Here is a 24,455-nt window from a genome sequence, read left to right as displayed (position 1 = left end):
TACAACCACTTGATTCCTAATTCAAAAGAAGTAGGTGTGAATGCTCACAGAGTGGTTTCTCATACTGTCATGGCAACGAAATCCTCATAGTTGCAATGTCATTGTTAGTCACATAGCAAAGGACAGCCAAAGGATGTTCTCTGCCTCCACCTCTCTCAGAGGTTAATACCACAAAAAAGTCCTGTTCCAAAACACTATAACATCTACTACTGGAACATCTATTTCAGGATCACTGCCATGCCATTTTTTTCATTCATGTTGACATTCTCTTTAAGGCCCTGTGTTTTCTGCTCTTCTTTGATAAACCTATTTTATTACTACTCAAACCTACCTGTTTTTTATGGAATATAGTTCAATAAATATGAAAAGGCTGTCTGGGTAAGAGTCAATATGTTACAGGGGACCTCAAGATTAATTTGTGAAATAATTCTAAATAAAAAAAATACGGCATTTGAAAACAGATACCTGTCAGGTATGATATGCTGAATGCTTATATGAACCGACTTCTACATGCTAAAAAAAATTTAAAAAATCAACTAGAACAAAGTTTAAAATATGCCTTTTAATTGATGATTAATTTCTACAGTGCTACAATATTAACAATCTCTAAAACAAATATCCAAATCTATATCTCAAAAATATTATAATTTTTGCAAGTAAATAAATTATTAAAAGTATAATATTGTGTTGCTTTTCTGTCCGTGTAAACTTCTAATAATAATGCATTTCAGAAGAAATAACAATAATAAGCAGTTGCAGTGCATTTACATTATTAAGAAACTTTAAATACATTTCTATACACATATATTCTATACACTCAGATAAATTTTTCTGCACTTACACTTTAACAAATCCATAAACTGAAAGGACATTCAAATACATTCGGGACCGAACAGAGAGGCAGGAGAGGTATGAATAAAGAGGCAACATGTTTCAGGTGGTACAACATGCCAGAGAAAGTGCTGCACATCACCAGCCGCTACCAGCTGCAGGCAGGAAATTGACGGCAATGGCCTAGAGACGGCTGGAGTCGCCCAGCGTTCAGTTCTCCACAGTTCTCTCAGGACAGCTCTCAGTTCACTTGTCAGATTTGCTTTTGTCACCTAAGAGTTCACCAGACAGGTCTTCTCCATCTGGGAAGTCACAGGGATGAATCATCTGTGGAGCTGTCAGTCCTTCTGAAGGTGCTCGAGACCCCAGAATGGCACCAGTGGCACAGTGGGTGCCCGACACCGACCCGAGAGTGCCACCCACTGTGGAGCTGTGCCCTCCTGGGAGCAAGCTCATGGAGCTTCCCTTGGCCAGCAGAAACCTGCTGCTTTAGCAGCCTGGCAAAGCATCACAGGCTATAACAGTACTGCAACTCACTTGAGCAAGAGAACAGAGAGCTCTGCAGAAAAATGGGGAGATTGTTTTTTAAACAGCCATTGTGACAAACACAGAATGAAACATTTTAATGGGCTACGGTTAACCATCTATAAATACCGTTGGTTCAGCATGAATTTAAATTGTAAACTGGTAATAAATAATACAGTAAGTCTCAGCACATTTTAAAATATACATTATAAAATAAACTTTGATTTTCAGAAAAGCTTTCACCTTTTTTGTTAAAAAAAAACCCACTTAAAAAATCCTTTATGAACTGCAGCCAGTTTGCCTGCCTGCAAATTTTGATTTATGAAGCCCTACTGCCTAGTGCAGAACATTTATTTGTATTAACTTTCTTTTCTTTTTTTTCTTTCTACGGCAGATTAAACATGAGCTTGATTCAAAAACTGTTAATGTCATTTAAACTAATTTAAAATTATAAATTATTATAATGATTATGAATTGGTTTCATTCTGGTTTATTTAGTAACCATACACATATCCAAGTATCCACTGAAGTAAGTTACTTCAAGAAGACCGAGAGTACCATAGTCAGAGCAGTAGCTAGACCTAGATTTAAAATGTGCATGTTTCCATCTGGTCACAGAAAAGGTCTCCATGCACCTCCCTGTTAACTAGCCATGCAATCTATCCATGAACATGAACCTGGTTAAATGTTGGTTTCAATGGGAATTAGAAACAGCACCCTGCACCATTTCTCCAAGGCAGTTTATGTTGAAGTGTGCTGTGGAGATTGGTGCCCATCCTGGCAGGCCTGTATGTCTCAAGACATGGAGGCTAACAGATACAAAGGACAGCTGAGTGGAACGGGAAAGCCCTCTCTGTAACACACCCTTTGTGCACAGAGATCCTCCCAGCTGATCTCCTGAGCTCCCTCAGCAGATGGCAATGACAGCACTCTGAGCTTCCTCTCATCTCAGATCATGAGGGGTGGGAGAAACATCTATCAACTACTGCTCAACGTGGTCTCAGTGACCCCTTGGCAGGAAATGTAGAAGATGCAATATCAGCATCATATTCCTTCCTGCTGCCCATGCCCTGCAGCTGGGATCTGACCTCCAAACATTCTGGGCTAAACTGTGTAACAACCCAATCTGTCCCAAACCAGCTTTTCACAGTATGTGAATGCTGGGGAGAACCTCAAGAAATCCAGCTGCATTCAGGCAGAGTTTATACAAAAGGTGGCTTCTGTTTCTACCTATAGTAGGAAATGTGATTAAAAGGAATCTCCCTATTTCTCCGTACTGCTAATTAAAAACTTTCATAAAGACATGTTCTATATGAATTAATTTCAGAAAGCCTACATAGAACAAGTAAGAAAATACCTTTTTAAGGACTATTTGTTAAAGACTACATGAAAACATTAGAGATGCTGATGTTCAAATATATTCCTAATCTTGTGTAAGCAGGAGGATTTTAATGCTTTAGAAAACTAGGAATATTGCAGAGAGGAAGACAAAAAAGACAGATGTAAAAAAGTTGGAAAGAGAGCACCATATGAAAATCATACTTAAGTTCCACTTAACAGGTTAATTAAATGTTTTGAGGTGGTATATAGAAATTTAAGTAAACTACCTAGGATAAAATCCTAGCTCATCTGAAGTCAATAGCAAGAAGATTTTACCTGCAGTTCTCACTATGTTCCAGAATAGCAACCAGACAAGAGGAAAAGGCCTCAAGCTGTGCCAGGGGAGGTTCAGGTTGGACATCAGGAAGAATTCCTCCACAAAAAGGCTGGTAAGGCATTGGAACTGGCTCCCCAGGGAGGTGGTGGGGTCACCACCCCTGGAAGCATTCAAGAAGCAGCTGGACATTGCACTTAGTGCTAGAGTCTACTTGATGTGGTGGTGTTCAGTCAAAGGTTGGACTTGGTGACCTTGGAGGTCTTTTCCAACCTAACTGATTCTGTGAAAAGGAGGCTTCAGTGAAAGGCTTCAGTCAAAAAACAAAATGAAGAAAAAAACATGTTGCTTACTTTTTTTAGGTAAATGCCATGTAAACTAATCTACATGGCAATTTCTCTGGTCAAAGAAACTTTGAATGTGATACTGTAAGTAATTTTTAGCTTTACTTTTATTTGTTCATTATTTAGCAAGAATGTTTTCCAGCAGAAAATCCATTTTAAAATTGTATCATTACCTTGTACATTGTTGCTTTATGGAAGTGCAACCCAAGATTGTAGCAAACAGTGTTGTATTTTTTTCATTTCACATGTACAAAATGATATAAAAATAGGTCCTTGATTAATATATGATAATATCCTTAGGCCACAATAAAAACAAATATAAATTTTATAGTGTAAGTATTTCTTTTAGAAGGAATACTTTCTATGAGATACACTCATCTGATCAAGGATTTCAAAATCACATTCTTAAGTATCCAATGCATTTTCGATGAATTAATAGCTATGGTCTTCAGCGAGCTGCCCTGACAGTAAAAAAGAGACACAGAACTTAATCTAATCTTAGTTTCCCATATTTCATCACACTATTCTGTTAGCTAATGGAGATATATTTCCCAAAACTGCCAATTTGTTCCTCATAGTTTATAAAACAGTACTGAAAGAATGTTGGACACATACAACTGCTAGTCTGAACACATATAGCACAACTGTTTTGTGATTCAGTGTTGTAAATGTAGTTTATATTTTAAACTTTTCACAATTTTAGCTGCATATAAAACAGAAGTAGTAAGTTAAATTAGAGCACCTTGTATGAAATAGAAGGAATACAAAGATTACACCTTTTAAAATTTAAAGAAATACAACTGTTCTGTCTCAAGTCAGCTATGCACCTGTCATATAAAAGGAAACTCATTTACGTGTAATGAAGACATGCATAAATATCACAAATTCAAGGCACAACATGGAATTTGAAAGTTAGGGACATAGCAAATCCTTGCTTTCTTATCAAATTACCTAATAGACCTTTTTCTGGCATATCCACAAATTTCAAAAAAGCTGTATTATCATAGAATCGTTGAAGCTAAAAATGGAAACTTCCTATTCAAATATGTCTCTTGCCAACTTTAACTGAAAACCTTCCAAGACACTGCATGCATTGATAAGCACTACTATGTCATTCTGTAATCTAACTGATCTCATTGGTAGGACCTTTCTTCTGATATTCATTGGCTATTTACCTTGTTTCAAATTCATCATAGCTACACCTCCATACTTAGAAAAGCTCTTCCATGTGTTTATCATACAACAAATTACTCATATTAATGACTCAATCTTTCCGACTTCTTTCTCACTTCAGCTGGTTTTGTTATTGTCCTCTGAGCTTTCAGATGATTAACCAATTCTTCATCCCTGAGCTAGCCAAAATATAAGACTGCACTCCAGAAGTTACCTCAGCAATCACAAATATTCTGACATACAGCTGCCTGATGCAGCTCTTCCATAGATGTATACACTTTTTTTGACATAAGTGAAGCCAGAAGCAAGACAGGTTTGCTGCCGACATTTTCAAGGTTTCGTACCACATTACTACATTTCCGTCTTTCTCCCACTAAGTATCCAAGTTTTCTCAAATGCATCACCTTTTTTCTCTGATCTAGGCTGCTAGATCAAAATCTTATTTGTTTGACCTCTCCCACTCAGGTATCATATAGTGTAATATCATCTGTAACTTCCATCAATATACTGTTGATCCTTCTTGCAGATTATTGAAGACATGAAATAGAATTAGGTCAACACATTATAAACAATTAATAGGGAGGAAGCAATTAAAATTGCCCAATGGGATGAATCAAAGCACAATTTATATTTTAAGATGATATTTTAAATATATTTTATCCCACTGAACTATTCAAAAGAAGTCAAATATCTCACCATAGCTACAGTTTTTCAATGTGATACTGATTTTCTGCATACATAATTTAAATGTAGAATAGGAAACATGCTGACAATCAGCTTTGCTCTTCAAAGGAATCCCATTCCAGCCACTGATTAGAGAAAGGTAGGCACATCCTGTCTACTCCTCAGCACAAATTTTAACCAGTTAATATTATATATATTATTCTAAGTATCTTTAAAGTGACAAATGAAAATACAGGGAGGTCTAAATTTGCACTGACGATCAAGAATTCAGTTCCTTTCAAAAGTCCTTCTGGAATTCTTCAGTGTGATACTGTAATTCAAAAAATGTTGAACAACATACTACAGCACTTATAATTCGAAAGGTATTACTTAATATAAAGCTTAAATACCATTCAATTCACCTAGTCTATGAAAAACATCCTTACCTATTTATACTCTGATTTCCAGAAGACTCACTTTCAGTACAACTTATCAACTCTCCTTCTGTTCTTGATAATGACTACAGGTCATAACAGAACTTTCAGAACAGAAGGCACAGTAGCCAACTATTCTAATTCTTAAAGCTACTTGTCAACCTATTGAAAGTAAGAAAATATTTCTTTGAAGAAATGAACAATTAAAAACCAAAGTGAATCTGAGGATGAAAAGGTAGGTCTGAAAATATATTAATTGTAAAAATAATACAGTCCATGATATTTTAGGCACAGTTGTTTATTCTTGTTCCATGTTTTAAAACTTGGACTCAGAAAAATCAGAGGAAGTTTTGGATTTTTACCCTCCTTTTCCTTTCCACTAAAAGCACCATGGTTACACAGCTTGATTCATTCGTCCTTTTCCACAATCACTTCTCCATGAAGCACCCTTCTTCTCTGCCGCAGCATGTGGAAGTAGAGTTGTGGAAATACTTGATCAAAGCATAAAAGAAAGCAAATTAGATGGAAAAACTCAACAGATCACATAATGGAAAACCACAATTTTACAGAATTATGAACTGAATAAAAATTATGGCACACAGTGGTTGAATTGATTAAGGTGAATAATAGCAAGTCACAAACATTTCAGTGATTTAAAAAAACAATAATTACTCAAAGCTCAGACAAGGCCCCCTGAATAAATACCCTGTGTTCAAGGAACTTCACTCCAACAGTTTCCTGGTAGAAACAGGATTTAACCACATTCTGGTAGTTGAAGACTTTGAATCTGTCCAAAGCATTTTTGAATTAAGACTTGGAGGAAGATACAAATTTACTTTATTTGTTCAAGTCTGAAGAAAGGAGATCACTCTTTCTTGTCCCTCTGTCATCTATTATATTACTGTCCTGCTGACAGAGTTGATCCTTATATTTAATGGCTAGAAAACTGGATTTACTCCTGAAGAGTTGTTACATAAACAGATGTAAAACTGTAAGTAAGTTATCACACCTTAGAATATTTTTTATTGACATAAATCTCCCTTGTTGGCCTTCATGCTTCTTGGGACAAAAAATTTCAGTGTGTGTGCATATTGTAAAAGGCCGTATTGAAGGTTGCCTCCTCAAATGAATACCTTCCATGAACGCAGATCATAGACCTTTTAACTTCAGTTTTCCAATTTCTCTCCCTAATCTGCTGCCTCAATGTCAGATTTTATACAGATTATAAAATAAAAATTATTATATAATCTATTATTAATTTTATCTAAAATATTACATTTGCCTAGTTTGGTCTGGCCCTATTAATGGTGGAATATCTGGTATATCAGGTTGCTTTCTCCTTGTCTTCAATGCTTAGGTACAAGTGGAAATTACACTGGAAGTGAAAGACAGATACTCCACTGCTACCTCCATGGCTTCTGGTATGCACCAGTACAAGGACAAACTGATTAAACCAGGGATTGCAGATGTTCAGAGAGGTCTGGGGGGGTTGACTTCTGCAAAAACAAAATCTTAGAGAATACTGCTTCAAGTTTTTCCTGAACATGCTTGAATGGAGACTTTTCCAAGGTAAATGGTTATTAGTAGCAAAACGCCTCAGCAAATCTCTGGCACAACTTGCAGAACCATTTTTAAGTCAATACTTCGAAGTGTGAGAGGCACTAGAAAGTCTCAGCGACACAGTTACAGACATTTCTGTGTGTAAGCAAAAAGTTTTCTTACTTTGTCCAAGTCTGAGAATTAATTTTAGCATTTTCATTGAAATTTTTAAGACATATTTTGTTCCTAAGCAGGTCACAGAACAGAAAATTTCAGCCTAACCAATTAAAGCATAGTAAAGCTTGGATCAACAGAAAGCAGGCCTTTCTACTTTAGTAGAAAGTGTTCAGCAAATTTTAATATAGGCAGTGTTCATTGCATCACTGAAGATTGATTATTATATTGTTAAAATGTTTCTACAGTTAAACAGTACTTACATGGCACATAGGAGAACATGACAATAATAAGGAAGTAATAGTAGTCAAAGGAGACATTGTATTTGTTGGGGAGTCTCAGTGAAAACATTCCTGTTTTCTTCACATAGGGTAAAGCAGCATATATGGTTAGCAGTTCACCTGCAACTCCAGCAGGATACAAAATGATAAAAAAGTTGTACCTGCATTGTAAAATAAAAAAAAAACAAAACACAAAAACATTGTGAGAAACACCCTATAAACTTAAAATTTTCTCTTGTTATTATTAGTTGCACAGCAACATATTAAAGTAGTTCCTGCACCAGAATCAAGGAGCACATCCTGACTTGACATAAAATAACAGTTCCAGTTACTTTTAATAAAGTTGCTTAGATTGACAAGAGAATGCAGTCCTCAGTGCTTTCTTTAAAAAACAGTTAAGTATCAGAATGTTTTTATGTTTTTCTAATAAAACAATCCTCAAATTTTTAGTCTCCAATAATGATTTTTTTAAAATGTACTACTCTTACTCCTATTGTCACTGACAGAATTCAGACCAGGACTGAATCTCAAATTCAAATGATCCTACATATTTTCATCACAATGCACAGACACTGGGTCAATTGTATGTACTACAATTTGAAGATAATAATGTTGAAAAACATCAGGAGCCTGTTTTACTCACTATGGCATGGGAATACTACACTTACCACTAATGTAAATTGGAATAAAAAAAGGAAAGAAAATGACAGTGCCAGAAACTTATCAGATCCATTTTAAAGTGAGATCATGCTCAAATAAAAGGCAAAGCATCCAACTGAAATAAAATGTGGTTTGAATGCCAAAGGCCACATGGGCAGTGACAAATGAAAATTGTATTCAATACACTTTGTGCTGTCCTTTCACAGTGCACCATGGATATGCAGGTTCTCCTAAGGAACAATTCTCCAGTTCACATAGGGAACAGCAATGAGCTGTCACACAGAGAGAAAGGTACACTGGGCACTCCCTGACCAAAAGAAATGGGATCCAAACAGCAGCAACTAAGCAAAAAACCCTCCTAGATGCAGAAGGGCTTAGAAGACTCACAGATGAGGGGAATCACAGAACAGTTCAGGTTGGAAGGGACCACAGTCAGTCATCTGGCCCAACCTCCCTGCTCATGCAGGGTTATCCTAAAGCACATGGCACAGGATTGTGCCCAGATGGTTTTTGGGTATCTCCAGTGAGAGAGACACTGGATTGTCTCTCTGGACAATCTGTTCCAGTGCAAGGTCACCTGTACAGTAAAGATGTTCTCCCTCATATTTAGGTGGAACTTGCTGTGCATCAGTTTCTGCTTTTTTGCCTCTTGTCCTGCTGTTAGGCAGCACCAAGAATGTAGATTAGATGAGAAGGAACTGCTACTTTACATATTGTTTGTCTCTGTGCAGTTATAAGGTAAAGATCAGAAATTCCATCTCTCTTGGTACTGAATTCACACCCAGTTGTGCAGTTTGTTTATCCATAAATCTTGATGGGATATTTTAGATTTTATGAAAAAATAATGTATTTTCAAATGTTTTGTTTATATTAAAATTTGACAATAAATCTCCTCAGTGAGAATGTCAATTTTCCCTATTGTTTATATTAAGGAAACAAAATTCTGTTTTTCAAGGCACACTGACCTGATGGCAAAAATATTATTGTCAATGTAATATGTTCTCAGTGCATTTTTCTTTTTGAAGTCTGTATGAAAAACAACTGATGATTGACAATCTAACTATCTTTAAGTTTGTCATTAAGTGCTTAAACAAGTCTGTCATTTGGCACTAGCGAAAAGGTAATGTTTTGTAAGACTGGACATAAATATCAGACATGTCAAAGAAGTGCATTAGAAGCATCAAACCTGCATTATCTATAAAACAAAAATAAAGGAAAATAACAAACAAACTCTTTTAAATAAAAAAGACAGTTGCCTGTACTGACTGCAGGTTAGATATTTTTCTTCTAACAGAGTAAGTCTGCTTTATATGTATTTTTCAAATACTGAATACATGGAATACTATTCCAGTTAAGCCTCTTGATAAACACACACAGTCTCTCTAGTGTATGTGATCTAGTGGCCAGCCTTAAGTATGCTTCAAAATGAAAATAGTTTTGATATGGAACACAATTTTTGGTGGGCTAAACTATGTCAGTACTTAATTTCACTACATGGATATAATCTTACAAAAGCTCTGATAAAGCAGAACTTCTTATAAAGTAATAATACAGATTGAATGACAATAACTCCCACAATTTCAAAGAACTAATATCCACAAAGACTAGCACAGGTGCTTAATTTTGGGCACTGTATTCAAGAGCATTGTGAAGAGTCATACTGCAAATTAAAAGATGACTCCAAAGATAGAGAAAAAAAAAATTAGAGTAAGTGAAAGCAGAGTTCTAACTGAGACACAGCAAAGAAAAAACCATATCCCAAAAACCACAGCTAAAATATTTTAACATTTTAAACCAAGCAAAAATGATCCCAAATACAGAAAGCAACTGACTTGCACTTTGCTGACACATAACCAAAGCTCAAACATCTGCTCTCCTGTGTGTTAGTTCAGCATGCGTGAAACCAACATGCACAGAATCATGAGAAACTCAAGTGCAAGACATCTCCACCTGGCCCATTTAATGAAGTATGGCAAATGGTTGAGCAGGTTGAATGTGTAGAAGGAATATCGAGTAATCTCTGTCACAGTCCATACGACCAGAAAAAGAATAACGCTCTCCTCATTCTGGATCTGCAGAAGTATAAAGAACCAACATTTTCTACATCCTCAGGCTTCTTTTCTGTGCAAACTGCAACAGACTTCTCTTTAAGATACATAGAGTAGAACTATTGTCTTGTAAAGAAAGAAAATTTAGGCACAAAAGTGATATGCTGAAGCCATTACAATGTAAAGTTCATTATCATATGTGTTTACTAACATACAGACATTTGTCAACTGAGTGATCTTCATCCATTATGCAAATATCAAATATAAAACCCTGTAATTATGCTTATTTCTCCTCTTTATTCTTTACCTACATTCTACTAGACTATCTAACTATCCCTCTTTCATTGGTGGTTGACCTACTTGTTTACATTTTTTTCCTCAAAACAGCAAGAACAACAAAATGCTACAGAAAGTATGTTCTTCTCATAATCACTTTTTAATCATTCTGCATTTTACTACTCCATTTTCTAGACTTTCTCTTACTTTTTTATCTTGCTTCTTCTTCAATGCATAGTACACATCTCCATGAAACTTTAGACAAGACAAATTGCTTTTTATAAGCTACTAACCCAACTTGGTCACAGAAGACCAAGTTTGGCAGACTTCAGGGAGCTCTAAGACAGTTTAAGGAGTTGGAGCACAGATGGCTCACTAAATGAAGAGCAGTTCATTTAGTAGATCAGGAGCTTTGGGTAAACTCATTCAACAATCCCGTGTAAGATTTAAGTTCTGAGTCATTAAACTGCCTCATCGGTAGGTAGCACATCTCTGCTGTTCCAAAACACTACTTCTTTTTCACTCTGAGTGAACAAATAAACAAAAGTCCCCATATACAAAGAAGGCACCTGGGGGATCTATTACAAACACTACCTTCTGTGAGAAAGAGCTACACACAAGTAATTTTCTTTCCTTTAAGAGGGGAGGAATTTTGTAATACACTTCTATGCCTGAAGGCTGAAAAGCTCCAGGGAAGTCTGTGAAATAGAATAAAGCAACACAAGTTCTGTTAAAGTTACAAAAAAGGAAAATGATTTCTCAAAATAAAATGCAACATGGTGACAAAGCTTAATATATCTTCAAGATGCTGAAAATCCACAACTCTGTCAAAGATCAAGAAGAATTGTAAGTGCTCATAAAATCGCACCCTCAATGTGTCAGTCAAAGAAGGTGCACTTTTAGCAGAAGGATCTCACCAACATCATAAAGAAAATGGAAGCATAAAAATAGCACCAAAATCACAAACAAACAGCAGCAACTGAAGTGCAAAGACATCTAAACAAATAAGCAAAGGTAAAGACAGAATTAGGCTGTTCTTTGTCTCATACAATTAGAGACAAACATTGATAACTCAAACTTGGATTAATCTCACAGTGCTAAATCCAAGCAGAAGAGCTTTAAATAAGTATGCAGAGAATTCCTATCTGCTGCCTTGCAAATCTGCAGTCAAGTGGGGAGGTCTGGCTCTGGCTATTATCACTGACATGCCTCTCACCACCTAAAGTGATCCTGAACATTCATGCCTGCTAAGCAATAACAGCGTGAAATACAATCAGACATACATTTAAATGTATTTCTTTTTGGACACAGCTTGGTCTACAGTAGTGTAGATAGAGGAAATAAAAGAAATTGCTGGATATACTAAAGATTTAGTCCACTGTAGATAATAAAAAATGGAAAAATGCACTGCTATAGTCCAGCTCATGTGTAGACATTCAATATAAAAGTCTTGTTAATCTTTGAGACATTTTGCCTTACAGAAAAATATAAAAAATTAGCTTACCAAAAAGAAACCCAAAAAACCAAACCAATATCAAAAAAATAAAACAAAAACAAAACACCACCAACAAGAAAAAAGAAAAACAAACAAAAAAAAGCCCTATGAAAAGCCTAGTTAATTTATTCCATGTTAAGAAAATTGACAGTAAAGGAAAAGATGCAGTGTAGAAAACAAGTCCTCCAGTGAAATGAAATGAAGAGTTGATAACTGAGGCAGGTGCAAGGATAATTCATCTGCAGAGAGGCCTATGCCATCTGCTGGTGAGACAGTTTAATGGCTCAGCTTTTCAAGTTCTGAAGAAATTCAGGAGCACAAAATCTATAATTTAATTTTTTACATGCCTTTCATAGAAAGCACTCCTCACAAACTGAGGTAATGTCCTACCTACTAGCTGTGAACTGCTTGTTTCATTCTGCTAATGGATCACTAGCCTTACAACAGCCACCTACAGCCAGGCAAATAAAACATTATCATTTACACAGGTCCTTAAGCCCCACTCTGACATACTGGATGTCATTGAATGTTAATACTACTATACCATTACAATTTTGAGAAGGTTTCTAAAAAAACTTCAAAATTTTCAAACATGTTTATCCATGTGAATTCAATTTAAGACATAAATTTAAAGACATAAATTTACATTTTTTTTAGATAAATTCAACAAGTGCTAACTAAAACCTTTGAAAGGGAATGTGTAACACTAGGGTAGTTTTGTTTGTAAATAATTGAAGTAGTCACTGATTTCATTTAGGCAGACCACACTGAAGACACTGCTGATTCACAGCTAAGACCCAGAACTCAGTCTTCTGGCAAGAATCACACAAATTTCTATTTTGTAACCCTAACTTCCAAAATTGCATTCAAATATGTAAGCATTCTCTACAGGAATATCATTAATTTTAGATTGGTCTTCTTTGTGAAATGAGAACTGTAGTAATATCTTCTCTTTAAAAGCAATCAAAACATAATTGGCTCACACACATACCTGTTTTATACTATGTGCAATGAACCACACCATGAAGATTCTTGAACTCACTTGGACCCCAGTCACAAGCACAGATGTGCGAACTATTCCTTAAAAAGAGAAACATGTTATCACTGTTCCACAATTCATTATTTTAACTAGTTACAGGAGAAACTAGAACAAAGAACTCACCAACTGCACAGTGGATTACCTGTAAATAAAAATAAGTCAGAGGTTACTGATGGGCAGCATGTTACTAGGGACCCTAAAAACATGGCATTCTGATATTAATATAAACCTAGGCTCAATTCTGGTTTTTGTCTCCCACTAAAAGTCTTAAAAAGAAATACATGGCAGAGCCCTGGCAATCAGTGTTGGGATGTTCAATATTTGAGCTGTGAACTACATGAAATAGATTTGTTTTGCAAATTAATTGTAAATACTCGACATTTTGATACTTACAAAGCATTTTATTCAACTAGTAAGCTTCTCTTCCTTTACCTTATCCAAAGAAGAATTTTACAGGACAGTGTAGAGGAAGTCATATAAGGAATGCTAATCACACAGCAATTTTAAAATGTTCTGCATTCACTACAGATTAATATCATTATTATACTTTTGTCACTGACAGCTATGAAGCTTTAGATACAATATATTTTCTGGTCAGTAATGTTTAGCGAATGAAGTACTTTTCATTATTTTGGCATGTTTGAATATAATTACTTACTGTGAAAGTTTAACAGCACAAAAGCCTATATACAGCTGGTGACAAGATGTTAACAGTTGTTTGAACTACAGGTGTTGTAGGCAGATTGAGAAAAGTTAAAATGTAGATAGACATTCTTTGTTGTGCCTGGGAAAGGACTGCGAGTGCTCCATTAACCCAGCAATAAAACTTCATTCCACAGATGTACCAGAAATGAGACCACTAGTGCATAGTTTGCAAAAGTATTACTTAAAGAATACTTTGCACATCATCTTGCACAGACCCCATTGCAATGGATTATATGAGGGACGTGAATCCCATCTTGAAACAAGCAGAAGCAGGAAAGGCACAGAAGGATAGTAAGTCCAGTTTAAAGAATATAAGGTAAGCTATAATCTCTGAGATGGTGACATCTACTACACTAGGGGGCTGATCTGCTGGCTGTGGTACCTTTGGGATTTTTCCTTTTGCATTAAATATTCTCAAATCAAAGCAGTTCCCAGGCACTGATTTAAAGAAATATTAAAGTTAAGTCTGAAAAACATGTGCCCATTTGTTTCAAGTAATCGCTTTGCCCCACCCCCAAAACTTCATTAAATAATAAAGTAAAAAAGACTTTAAGTACTAATATAATATTTTTATTTTAAATTCAGGATAATAATGTGTTTTGCCTATAATATGAAGCATCCAGTAAAGCAAACTAATGTTTAAAATTTACCTCAAGCAAAGCAAATGTCTGGAAAAATTTAAGCGTCTTTTGAACGCTTCTGAATAAGCCTCTATGTGTTCCTTTCTGTATATAAAACCGCACCATGGCAATACCTAATACCAGCCACCTATAAAAGAAAGAGAATGGATACATTTCAAATTAGAATTCTAAAAATATCCATCCATCGTAAATAATTTAGTAGAGTATTTTTCTTCACAGATGATTTTGATTCTTCACTTGTCGGTATTCTTAGATCATCAGAAATATCTTTAGACATAAATAGTATAAAATATTATGTAAATATTACACTCATCTCTTTACTTGGAAAAGAATGGAGAATAACTTGTTACGCTCTGAGGATGGACTTAATTGAGGGAACCCCCCAAAACCACCCATCAGACTTTTCTCTAGCAGTGACTAAATATTTTTACTATTAAATTCTCATGCATCTTTACTATTAAATATTGTTATTTGAAACCACATTATGAGCTTGACACTGAAGTCACTGTTTGGGTTGCAAGTTCGTAAAAGTAAACAACTGGAATTTATGCACATCAGTTTTACATTTTTCATGGCCCCTCAACTCACTGATTTCAGGACTGACCAGTGATCTTAATGCTCCTGTTTGTGACTGTCCAAATGAAGTTACCCCTCCGATTATGTTTTCCAAAGTGTTGAGAAGTGTTTTAAAAGTTGGCTTAAAAATCAGACTCCAAAGTGCTGAAAGATAGGTGTTCTACGCTCCTGGCTTCCAGAAGCAGATATATTTAACTAGCTTATTTGAGGGGGTTGGATAAATTTATTTTGTTTTTTCTTTTAGGAAACTGAACAATTATGCCAACTAATAACCTTCCAATGCAAAAGAAAGAAAAAGTAGCAGTATCTTTTAATCATAGTAGAATTTGACTTAAAAATAGTTAAAACTTAAATTGAGATTTAGAATGGAAATTGAGATAGAAAAATAAATGTCTAAACTGTGGGCTGGTCCCATAACCAGCCTAGACTCTGTAAAATAATCCAAGGCATGAGGAATTCCTTCCATGTAATAAATCCATTTTTATATAATAAGGATACTCCAAGCAGTGTACTATATGTTCCTCAATCATGGCATTGATTGGGTAGGAATGGACCTTAGAGATCATCTAGCTCCAACCTCCTCTGCCATAAGCAGGGGCACCTTCTACTAGACAAGGCCACTCAGGGCCCCATCCAACCTGGCTTTGAACACTTCCAGGAATGGGGCATCCACAGGTTCTGCAACCTCTGCAAGTGCTTCACCACCCTCTGAGTAAAGAATTTCTTCCCAATATCTAATCTAAGACTGCCCTCTTTCAGTTTACAGCCATTATACCTTATTCTATCACTGCAGTCCCTTGTGAAAAGTCCCTCTCCTGCTCTCTTGTGGGCTCCCTTCAGGAACTGAAAGGTCACAATTATGTCACCCTGGAGCCTTTCATTATCCAGACTGAAAAAACCCAACTCTCTCAGCCTTTCAGATCTATACCTCATTCTTAAAATATTGCATTAGCAAGAAGACTGAAAACTTCAGGTTTCAATCCAAGAAGACTAAGAAAGTACAAGAATTCTTTAACATAGACATAGGCATACCAAGAGCTATGGATGGCTATTTTGAGAGGTAAAAGAAAATCAAAAATGCCAAAAAATTTAGTTTAATGTCTTCTCTGATGTTGCTGGGAAAAATTACTCAGTCCTTTCACTCTTCAAAAAGCCATAGCAAGTATATTCTACAGCAGCATGAGCTCTGGCTAACGAAGGGCCCAAGTGACAAAGCAGAAAAGTCTCAGAAATACTCAGAGGCAGATTCAGAGAGATTATAAACATTCAGAGAAATATTTACATAAACATTTGGATAAATATTTAACTCATCTTCTTGTAGTCCTTCCTGAGCATAAGGCATAGGCTTGCACTGGAAACAGGGTACCTGGAATTAGCAATCTTTGGTCAGATCCATTCTGCCGTAAGAGCATGAGAGCCGCTTGGATCCTGACAGCTCCCTGCTCACCTCGGGTAACACGGACTTCGGTATCAGCCCCTTAACAACGCCTACGCACGACGGCTACCGCTATGCAGTCACTTGGTGTGCCCCATTCCAGCACTTCATGACAGCATTTCAAACTCACATAGAGTTACTCTGGCTTCCCCACACTGCAGGAATGATTCCCCTCTTTGATCCCTTCTACTTTAAGCCCATGAATCCGATCTGTCAGTGCTCCAAAATTTTCCCCTGCAAGTGTTATTTAGATTTTACAACAGATTTTAAATATGAGTGCCCTTATTTCAGGTTGTCTCCCACCACTGTGGAAATGAGAAATTACTGGAATATCTGTGGTAGTCTTTCACAGTGGAGCTGTTCTGTTTTATACTGTAGTGTTTGACAAGAAGAAGGTGACAGTGAGTTTACATCCAGCTGGCAGCACAAATGTGGCAGCAACAGCCCTGTCCGAGACTTAGACTGAGAAGTCAAAATACATTTAACCTAACAACGCATTTTCTGCATCTCATTCCACAACCAAAGCATTGCAGAGAGAAGTAATCTTGGACTACACTCAGAATCAAAGATAGCAAATGTGTTTTACTTAAATTATTTTTTATGTGGACATAAATTTCTGTAGATAGATTTATTTAGCTGTCTGTGGCTTTGACTCTGGATCTCAGGAAAGCCCTTGCACTGATTATTAAAAATCATCAGGAAATGGAAAACGCTTCCTGTAATAAAGGCAGCATCTCCAGTTGAAAGTTGGGACTTTCAGCAAGACTAAGTATTGATCTGTCATTTTAGCCCCTTAAATCTGTTTAGAAACAAAGATAAGCTGCAGGGTTTTTTTTATTAGAATGGTTGTTAACATGTAGTTATACATTCATTTGTTAAAACTCCAGAAACATTTTTCTATATTGCACTGCATGGACAACTGGACAAATATACTGTTCTAGTTAAATAGTTATCCTGTGTAGTGTTTCTGTTAAGTATAGCTGTATTTCAAATAAGTATTTTTCTCTGAAATTGTACCCATAAATGATTATAATAATTTATTCCTATCTTTTTTTTATTCTGTTTCTGCATAAAAAATCCAATTTTTCATATCTTAATTTCTTTTGATATTAATGGAAAATGGGAGAGAAGGAAGTGGGAGATACTGAAGCAGCACCTAAGGTCAAAAGTAATATGGTTCGATAATCTTTTAGAGACATATAAAAGTCAGTGGCAAGAGTCAGTGTTCATTAGCAAATTCACACATGGAGCACTAGACTGGTAATTCAATGAGGTAACATTAACCTCACGTAAAAGCACTTTTCAAAAAGTGCTGCAGTAATATGTGAACAGACTTGAATACGTATTCAAGATGCAGAGTTGCTAGTGAGAATAAAGCCATGATGATCACATTCCTCGCTTTCTCCATCAGTGCTTGAGCTCCTGCTTCAACTGCGGTGTGTTAGTTTTACTCTATGGGATTCAAAGGGCAGTGAGATCGCCCATTAGTAACCAAAGTAAAACTGTTCTCATTATGAATATCACACTAGAAGTTATAAATTTTTTAATTCCTAGCTTTCTTTTAAGCATGTGGAAATGAATAGGTTGGGTTTTTTTCCCCCAAGTGTTAGCGAACAGGGAAAATTTTCAAAGTGTTTCGAGTGCTAACAACATAAACCTGACTGCACTTATGATCTGTTATTCAACATAAATACCCTCTCAGCAAAGCCTCGCAGCACGGAGCAGAAGCCCAAATGAACCTCCCGGGCTACTGCAGCTCTCCCCGCGGGCCGCGCTGGTTTGGACAGCTCTGCCTGCCGGGACCCGGGGCAGGCTCTGCTCGCTCACAGCCAGGGCGCACCGGCCCGAGCGCGCTGCCCCACACGGGACCCCGGCCCTGAAGCCCCCGGGGCACCGAGGAGCGCTGTCGGCTCCCCGCGGACGGCCGGCAGCCCCCTCCGCATCCGGCGAGGCCGTGCCGAGGGACGCGGCTCCCCCGCCCGGCATTCCGGTCCCGGCTATACTTAACCTCCGCGGCGGGCACGGGGTGACGCGCCGGCGGCTGGCAGCGCTGCACCGTATTAGGCAATGGCCGGCAGACGAGGAGAGCCCCGCTCCCGGCGGCTCCCCCGCTTCCCGGCTCTCCTGCCCGGCCCCGCCGGGCCCCCGCCTCGCCCCGGCCGCGCCGCCCCCGCTCCGCGCCCCGCCGAGGCGCCGCGCTGCCGCCCGCGCCCGCTCACCCCGCGGTCATGGCGACGTTGTAGAAGATGAGCCAGGTCGTGGCCAGGGCGCCCAGCTTCTTCTTCTTCTTGCCATTCTCCTTCTCCTCCACCGCGCCGTTGCCGCCTCCGTCCTCCTCGCTGGACGCCATGGTTCCCCGGCCGGGAGCGCGGCGCACACGGGGGAGGAGGGGCTCCCTCCGCGGCGGGGCTGGGGCCGCGCTGACAGCCGGACCGAGCGCTGTCTCTCACCCCATCTGTCTTCCCCGAGGGCCGCTGCCGCCGCCAGCGGCTCACATGGCCCTGCGCGCTCCTCCCTCCGCGCCGCGGGTCTCCCCGGGTCAGCCAAGCCCGTGGGGGCGGGTGAGCCTCCACCGACGGGGACATCCTGGTGGGATGGTAGCCGGCCTTGCTGCCGACCGTCAGGCAGCAGCAGACACAGCCCAGCTCAGAAAAAGTGACAGAAAATAGCGCAGCTCTTGGAAACACAGAATTACGTGTCTGAGATTGAACACCTGGGAGTCTGGCCAGACTGGTGGGAATGTGCCCAGGCCTCCGCCTCAGAGGCCAAACAGCCACCTGCCAGGGTGACCTCGAGAATCTGGTTGGGCTCCATAAATACCACCCTCAATACACGAGGAAGACTAAGGCTCACACCTGAGAAGGGGAAATTTCTTCCAAGGGCCTGAAGAGCACCCAGGTGGCAGACTGAAAGATGAGATTTAAGTATGCTTTTTAATGTAAATGTCTGCTGTCTGTGCAAGTACACAGGGAAGCTAAGCCAGCACAGGCAGCATTGCTGGGACTAGCTCTGGAAGTCCCCTTAGCCTGAGGCAATGTGACATGGTGCTTTAAAAGTGTGGGCTGCACCCACTATCCTGACACCTGGCTCAGTCTCTGCTAGCCTGGGGATGCAGGCTCCTCATTTCCACAGCTGAGCATGGTGACCATGGCTTTTCAGCCCAAATACCTCAGACAGACCTCAGGCATATACAGACAGAATTCCAAAACTGGGTCAGGGTATCTTTAAAATGCTTCTTCAGTAGAATTTAAAGAGCCCAAGTCTGTCTGCTTTAGAATGGGGTGGATATCTCAATGTTGAAGACGCCTGGAAGACACCAAGTCTCAGGTCGAGGGCCTTCATGTAAAGATAAGATGATGTGCCAAACAAAACATAAACCTCCCCCTCCTCACCAAAGCACACAAGCAGATGTTCATCTTTCATCCTCAAAACACACACCCACTGGCAAGAGCAAATATATAACATGTAAAAGGAGTAGTTGGTGAAAGAGCACATTATGTATGCTCGTGAGATTACAGTAGGTACCAATATTACACATGCACAGATGCTTTTTCTGTTCAAGTCATAAATATAATCCAGTTTGGGAATCCCATAGTTAAAAAATCAATACAAAGAATTTACACACAGTACTGAATGACCCAACTCAGAAGTTTTTGCCAATACAGGTTAATCTGAGCCTACATGTCATCTCAGCGTGACAGCTATAAATTGGTTTAAACTGTAATTTTCCAAAATACTTTCAATATTTATTATTTTAATTCTGGATTCATTCTGCTATCTTACACATTTTCTCCACTTGCATTCCTCTCATCAAACCATTCTAACTTTATGGCTTTGACAATGTAGTGTTGAAAGAGGCATCAAAAATTAACCATATACTATGAGTAAAGTGGGTATTTTTCTCATTTGATTTTTCAATTTATGAATTCATTAACTGATAAAGACTTTCTTATCTTACATTATGATACATGGAGAAAGGCATGACTCAATCCCAATTTTTAATATCAGCTCTTATTTTTACTTTTAGCTGTCATTTGCCTTTTTTTTTTTGAGATTTTTCACAGCAGATTTGAGGCAACAAATCCTATTTTCCTTTTGAAGTAAAAATTCTCCATATTTAAATCCTCCTTGGATGTTTTCCATGCTTTTGCTCAGAATCTTTTGAAATTTGATAAGCAATGTTTGTCTAATTCTCTTTAGAATTTTGTATTACTTTCCTTCCCCTATTTGCTCAAATTTATTGATTTTGGACACTCACATTATCTGTAATGATGACTGGGTTTGTCTTCAGTTAATTTAGTCAATCCAGAACTTAGTGGTGAGAATAAGCATCTCAATGTGTTTGCTCTAATATTGTGGTTACTATTTATTAAACTTACAGTTTCTCTCGCTATCACACTACCCATTCACCAAATTGATGAAAACTTTCTGAATATCCCCACAATCTTTTCTTGGATTAAAATAAACATCTTGTTCCATTTGCAAGTTTTGTCATCTCCATTTGGCTATGTTTCCCAACCATTTATTAAAGTATTAAGCACAAAACATATTGCAGAACTTTCATAAACACCCCACTGCTCTAATAAACTTGCTCCTTTTTTCCATTTCCCATGTTTTAATCCATGGAGATATTTTATTCCTTGATCTGTAGCTACTTCATATCCTGGGTAGTTCATGTGTGGCATTTTTTCAGCAGCATTTTCAAAACATATTTGTTGTGTTAATGGGCTTTTTTAAAATAAATCCGCTTTTATAATTACATGTTCCAGGAACTGCAATAAATTAGTTAAATGTAATTTTGTTTTTTGTAAGTTTCCTATTATTATTCTTTAAATCATGATTTCTGCCAATTACAATGTGTATATTTGTGGTTACTAGTCTGTATTTTCTGAATCCTTTATTTAAATTTGATAAAGTGTCAGCTATTTTCATAGCATCAAATACAGTACTTAATTAGAAACACTGTTCTTTTATAATAGTGAAATTATTTCACGTAATATTTCAATTTCAGCAAGCACCTTTTGACCCCCCAAAAAATCTCAAAATTATTCATAAGAAAGATTTTCTTTACATACAGGAATTTAATCAATAGAAGTGACTTGGCTAATATATTAATTGCATTGTCTAAATCAGCTTTTAAAATCAGTTATGACTGGCTTATCAGTTGAGGTGAACTTTGCTGTTATTCAAACACAAACCAACCTTTCCAAAAAATTTCAAGACAGTCAGATCAAGGTCTTTTATGTTGTAGGTGAGAGCATCATTGTGTTTCATATTCATTCTCAATCTTCCCTTGCAGTTTACCTTTATTTACACTAACTTCAAATCACCAACACTGCTATACTGTTACTACAAAAATTAGTAGTTTTCTTGGTCTTCTTCATGATTGATATTATCAATATATATTTTACTTCCAGATTCCCATTGCTCACACAGATACTCAAAACCTTAAAAAGCTGAATGGTTTTTACTTCCAAAGTGAAGCTTATATGATATTATTTTCTAATGAAATGTTCTACAGTGTTCTGGTTGTTTTGCTTTTTTTTTTTTTTTTACAAAATTTATCTATTCAATATGGAAACACTTTTATGGAATTAAAAAGTGTAGTGCTCTGAAAAGAATATAATGACTTATCAGCTCCACTGCTATCACAGGGGAAGATTATCTACAATTGAACGCTTCAAGAACTACTTGATGTGAACCCTGCAGAATTACTTTTATACTTCAGACTAGTTAAATGTTAAGACAGTAACCTAAAGTACTGGCAAGAGAAATTTGTTAAAAAAATTAACAGCTTCAATTCTGCTTGTCCTTCTGTTCTATCTTCAGTTAATGTTCCCAACACACCACAAGAACAATGTTTTTAGGCAACAGACTTTATCTATACTACTTGCACCCCATTCTAGGTTTACTGTATGTAGGAATCAGTGAGGTATTCAAGGATAAACACAAGTAAACAGAATTTTATCTAAATTGAACAACATTGAGTGCATGACTTTTTGTGCATTCACTGAGGTGTGTATATCTATTATTTAATTTATTATGCTAGGAATTTGATAGAAGGTGCTTTCAAAAGATCTAGTGTAGAATAGATTGCATAAATCTTGTGGGAAGAACTAGAAGATCTCATATTTGGCACTTCTGAAGCAGTTGGGAGTTTAACATTGCTACTGCAAAATAAATGATTCATGTTAGGCCTCTGACTTAATATGACAGCTCAGTAGTCAAAGTGTCATGAACACAGGCTGAAGTGAAATTTTATATTTCTGTTAAAAAAATACAAAAATTCTGGTGTGAACCAGAATTTTTTTGTATGAAAACTATTGATTCCACATATCTGAAACCCACTGGTTTATTAATTCTTCTGAAAAGCACATTAAGTCTGGGATGCCCTTGTGTATTATTCTATTTAATCCTGTCCAGGAACAAAACTGTAATACAAACTGTAGTGTTGAAGAACAATCACATGTTAAAGGGAGATGACTATCCTCCTCCTTTGAGTTTGGTTTATCGGAGTTTTTGATTTGTACTTTTTGCTATAATAGACTAATTTAACTCTGTACAACAACTATTTTCTTTATGAGATATTTTAGATATGATATGATCTGTCCATTTGGAATCTTCGCACACTGTAGGCTGGCTATATCAAGAAGTTAACTCAACTCCAACATTCTAATTGTGTGTGTGTATATATATATATATGTGTGTGTGTGTGTGTGTGTGTGTATATATATAATGATTAAAAATGAAATTAGTACTATTAACTTCAATGTTCACGTGAGAAAAATAAAATACACTTTGGAAATTAACTAGTAGCATAAATATATTCTTAAATTCTGTTTTCTAGATTATGCAATAAAAGTTATATTTTTCTTACAAAGAAACTTTTTTACTTTGCCCAACAGATACCAGGTAAATTTTTCACAGGGTTCCACAAAACACACTTCAGTAATACTAAAAATTCCTTCTGATTTTCTGTATATTTCAATGGTATTTTGCTTATGTGACAACTACAACCCCTATAGAGGAGACTGCTTCCAAAATTAGTTTCAGAGCAGACACAATCTAAGCTTGTTAGTTTTATTTCAAGAGCTTAAGTTAAAAAGGGCTCTTTATCAAATGAGTACTGTTCCAATCTGATGCCCATTGTGGTCAGTAGAAGTATTGCTATTTCCTTCTTCAGACTGGTGGAGAACAAATAGATTAATTTTAACCTCATCATTGGTTAAAACTGGTCTGAGTTATCAGCATGGAAAAGTGACCATATTGGGTTAGTCAGTTTGGCCACACTGAGAACAGTTGTTTGTGCCAAAAAAGCACTAGGACAAGTGGTTCCCTATAGCAGTGTTGGGAATCTGGCACAGAGTGATGCATCCCCAGGGAAACCCAGGCACCCAGATATCCCAGCAGCCAGCACCTTACAGTTTACCTGCCTTTCACAGGTATATCACAGTACATTACCATAAGATTACTCAAACACATTTTTGTGTTTGACTTCAATGAACCTGTTATCCAAAATAATTTAACTAAACTTCTGTGTAAATATATGAAATATTACTTCATGTGAGTTGCTTTGAAATTACTGCTTTGAATTCAGAAAGATTGAGGAAGATATAAACCCTTGTTTTTGGTATCTGTGTGCAAATATTAACTAGAAGGTTTGCACATCACAATTTTTAATGTGGTCAGGGAAAAATGAATTCTTTTATAAAATTTATTAGTAGAATCTTTGCCTATTTCTAAGATAGCATGGGTTTGAAGAACTTCAGTTATATAATGTAATCCTAATTGCACACTTCATAAATATTAAGGTAAAAAGGGACGATTAAATAATTTTAGCCTGATTTCCTAACAGCAGACACCAAACTTACTGTATTGATATGTTTCATATATTTTCTCTATACCTAAGTGAATAGATAAGAATACTGTAAATCATGCTGCTTGGACACTTGCAAAATATTA

The 24,455-nt window shown here is 37.2% G+C and overlaps 1 protein-coding gene across 5 annotated transcripts; it reads right to left on the bottom strand.

Moving 5' to 3' along the window:
- Positions 1 to 543: 543 nt before the first annotated feature.
- On the bottom strand, positions 544 to 19,118 carry HACD1 (3-hydroxyacyl-CoA dehydratase 1). Of its 5 annotated transcripts, none has more exons than XM_015619616.1 (7): positions 18,713 to 18,978; positions 14,492 to 14,609; positions 13,260 to 13,278; positions 13,089 to 13,171; positions 10,229 to 10,350; positions 7,601 to 7,779; positions 544 to 6,115 (listed from the first exon to the last, which is right to left on the bottom strand). In XM_015619616.1, the coding sequence occupies exons 1-7, from the start codon at positions 18,841 to 18,843 to the stop codon at positions 6,033 to 6,035; spliced, it is 735 nt and encodes a 244-aa protein (XP_015475102.1). In that variant the 5' UTR covers positions 18,844 to 18,978; the 3' UTR covers positions 544 to 6,032. The 5 variants fall into 5 exon arrangements, with proteins under 5 accessions (XP_015475102.1, XP_015475101.1, XP_015475100.1 ...); XM_015619615.1 differs by having other exon boundaries at positions 13,089 to 13,177; positions 18,713 to 18,949; XM_015619614.3 differs by lacking the exon at positions 14,492 to 14,609 and having other exon boundaries at positions 18,713 to 19,112.
- Between the last annotated feature and the right edge of the window lie 5,337 nt (positions 19,119 to 24,455).

Source organism: Parus major, chromosome 2 (genome assembly GCF_001522545.3).
Source record: "Parus major isolate Abel chromosome 2, Parus_major1.1, whole genome shotgun sequence".
In the NCBI taxonomy this organism is placed as follows: Eukaryota; Metazoa; Chordata; class Aves; order Passeriformes; family Paridae; genus Parus; species Parus major.
Note: the sequence above shows the minus strand (reverse complement) of the source record. Positions and strands in the feature narration are given on the sequence as shown.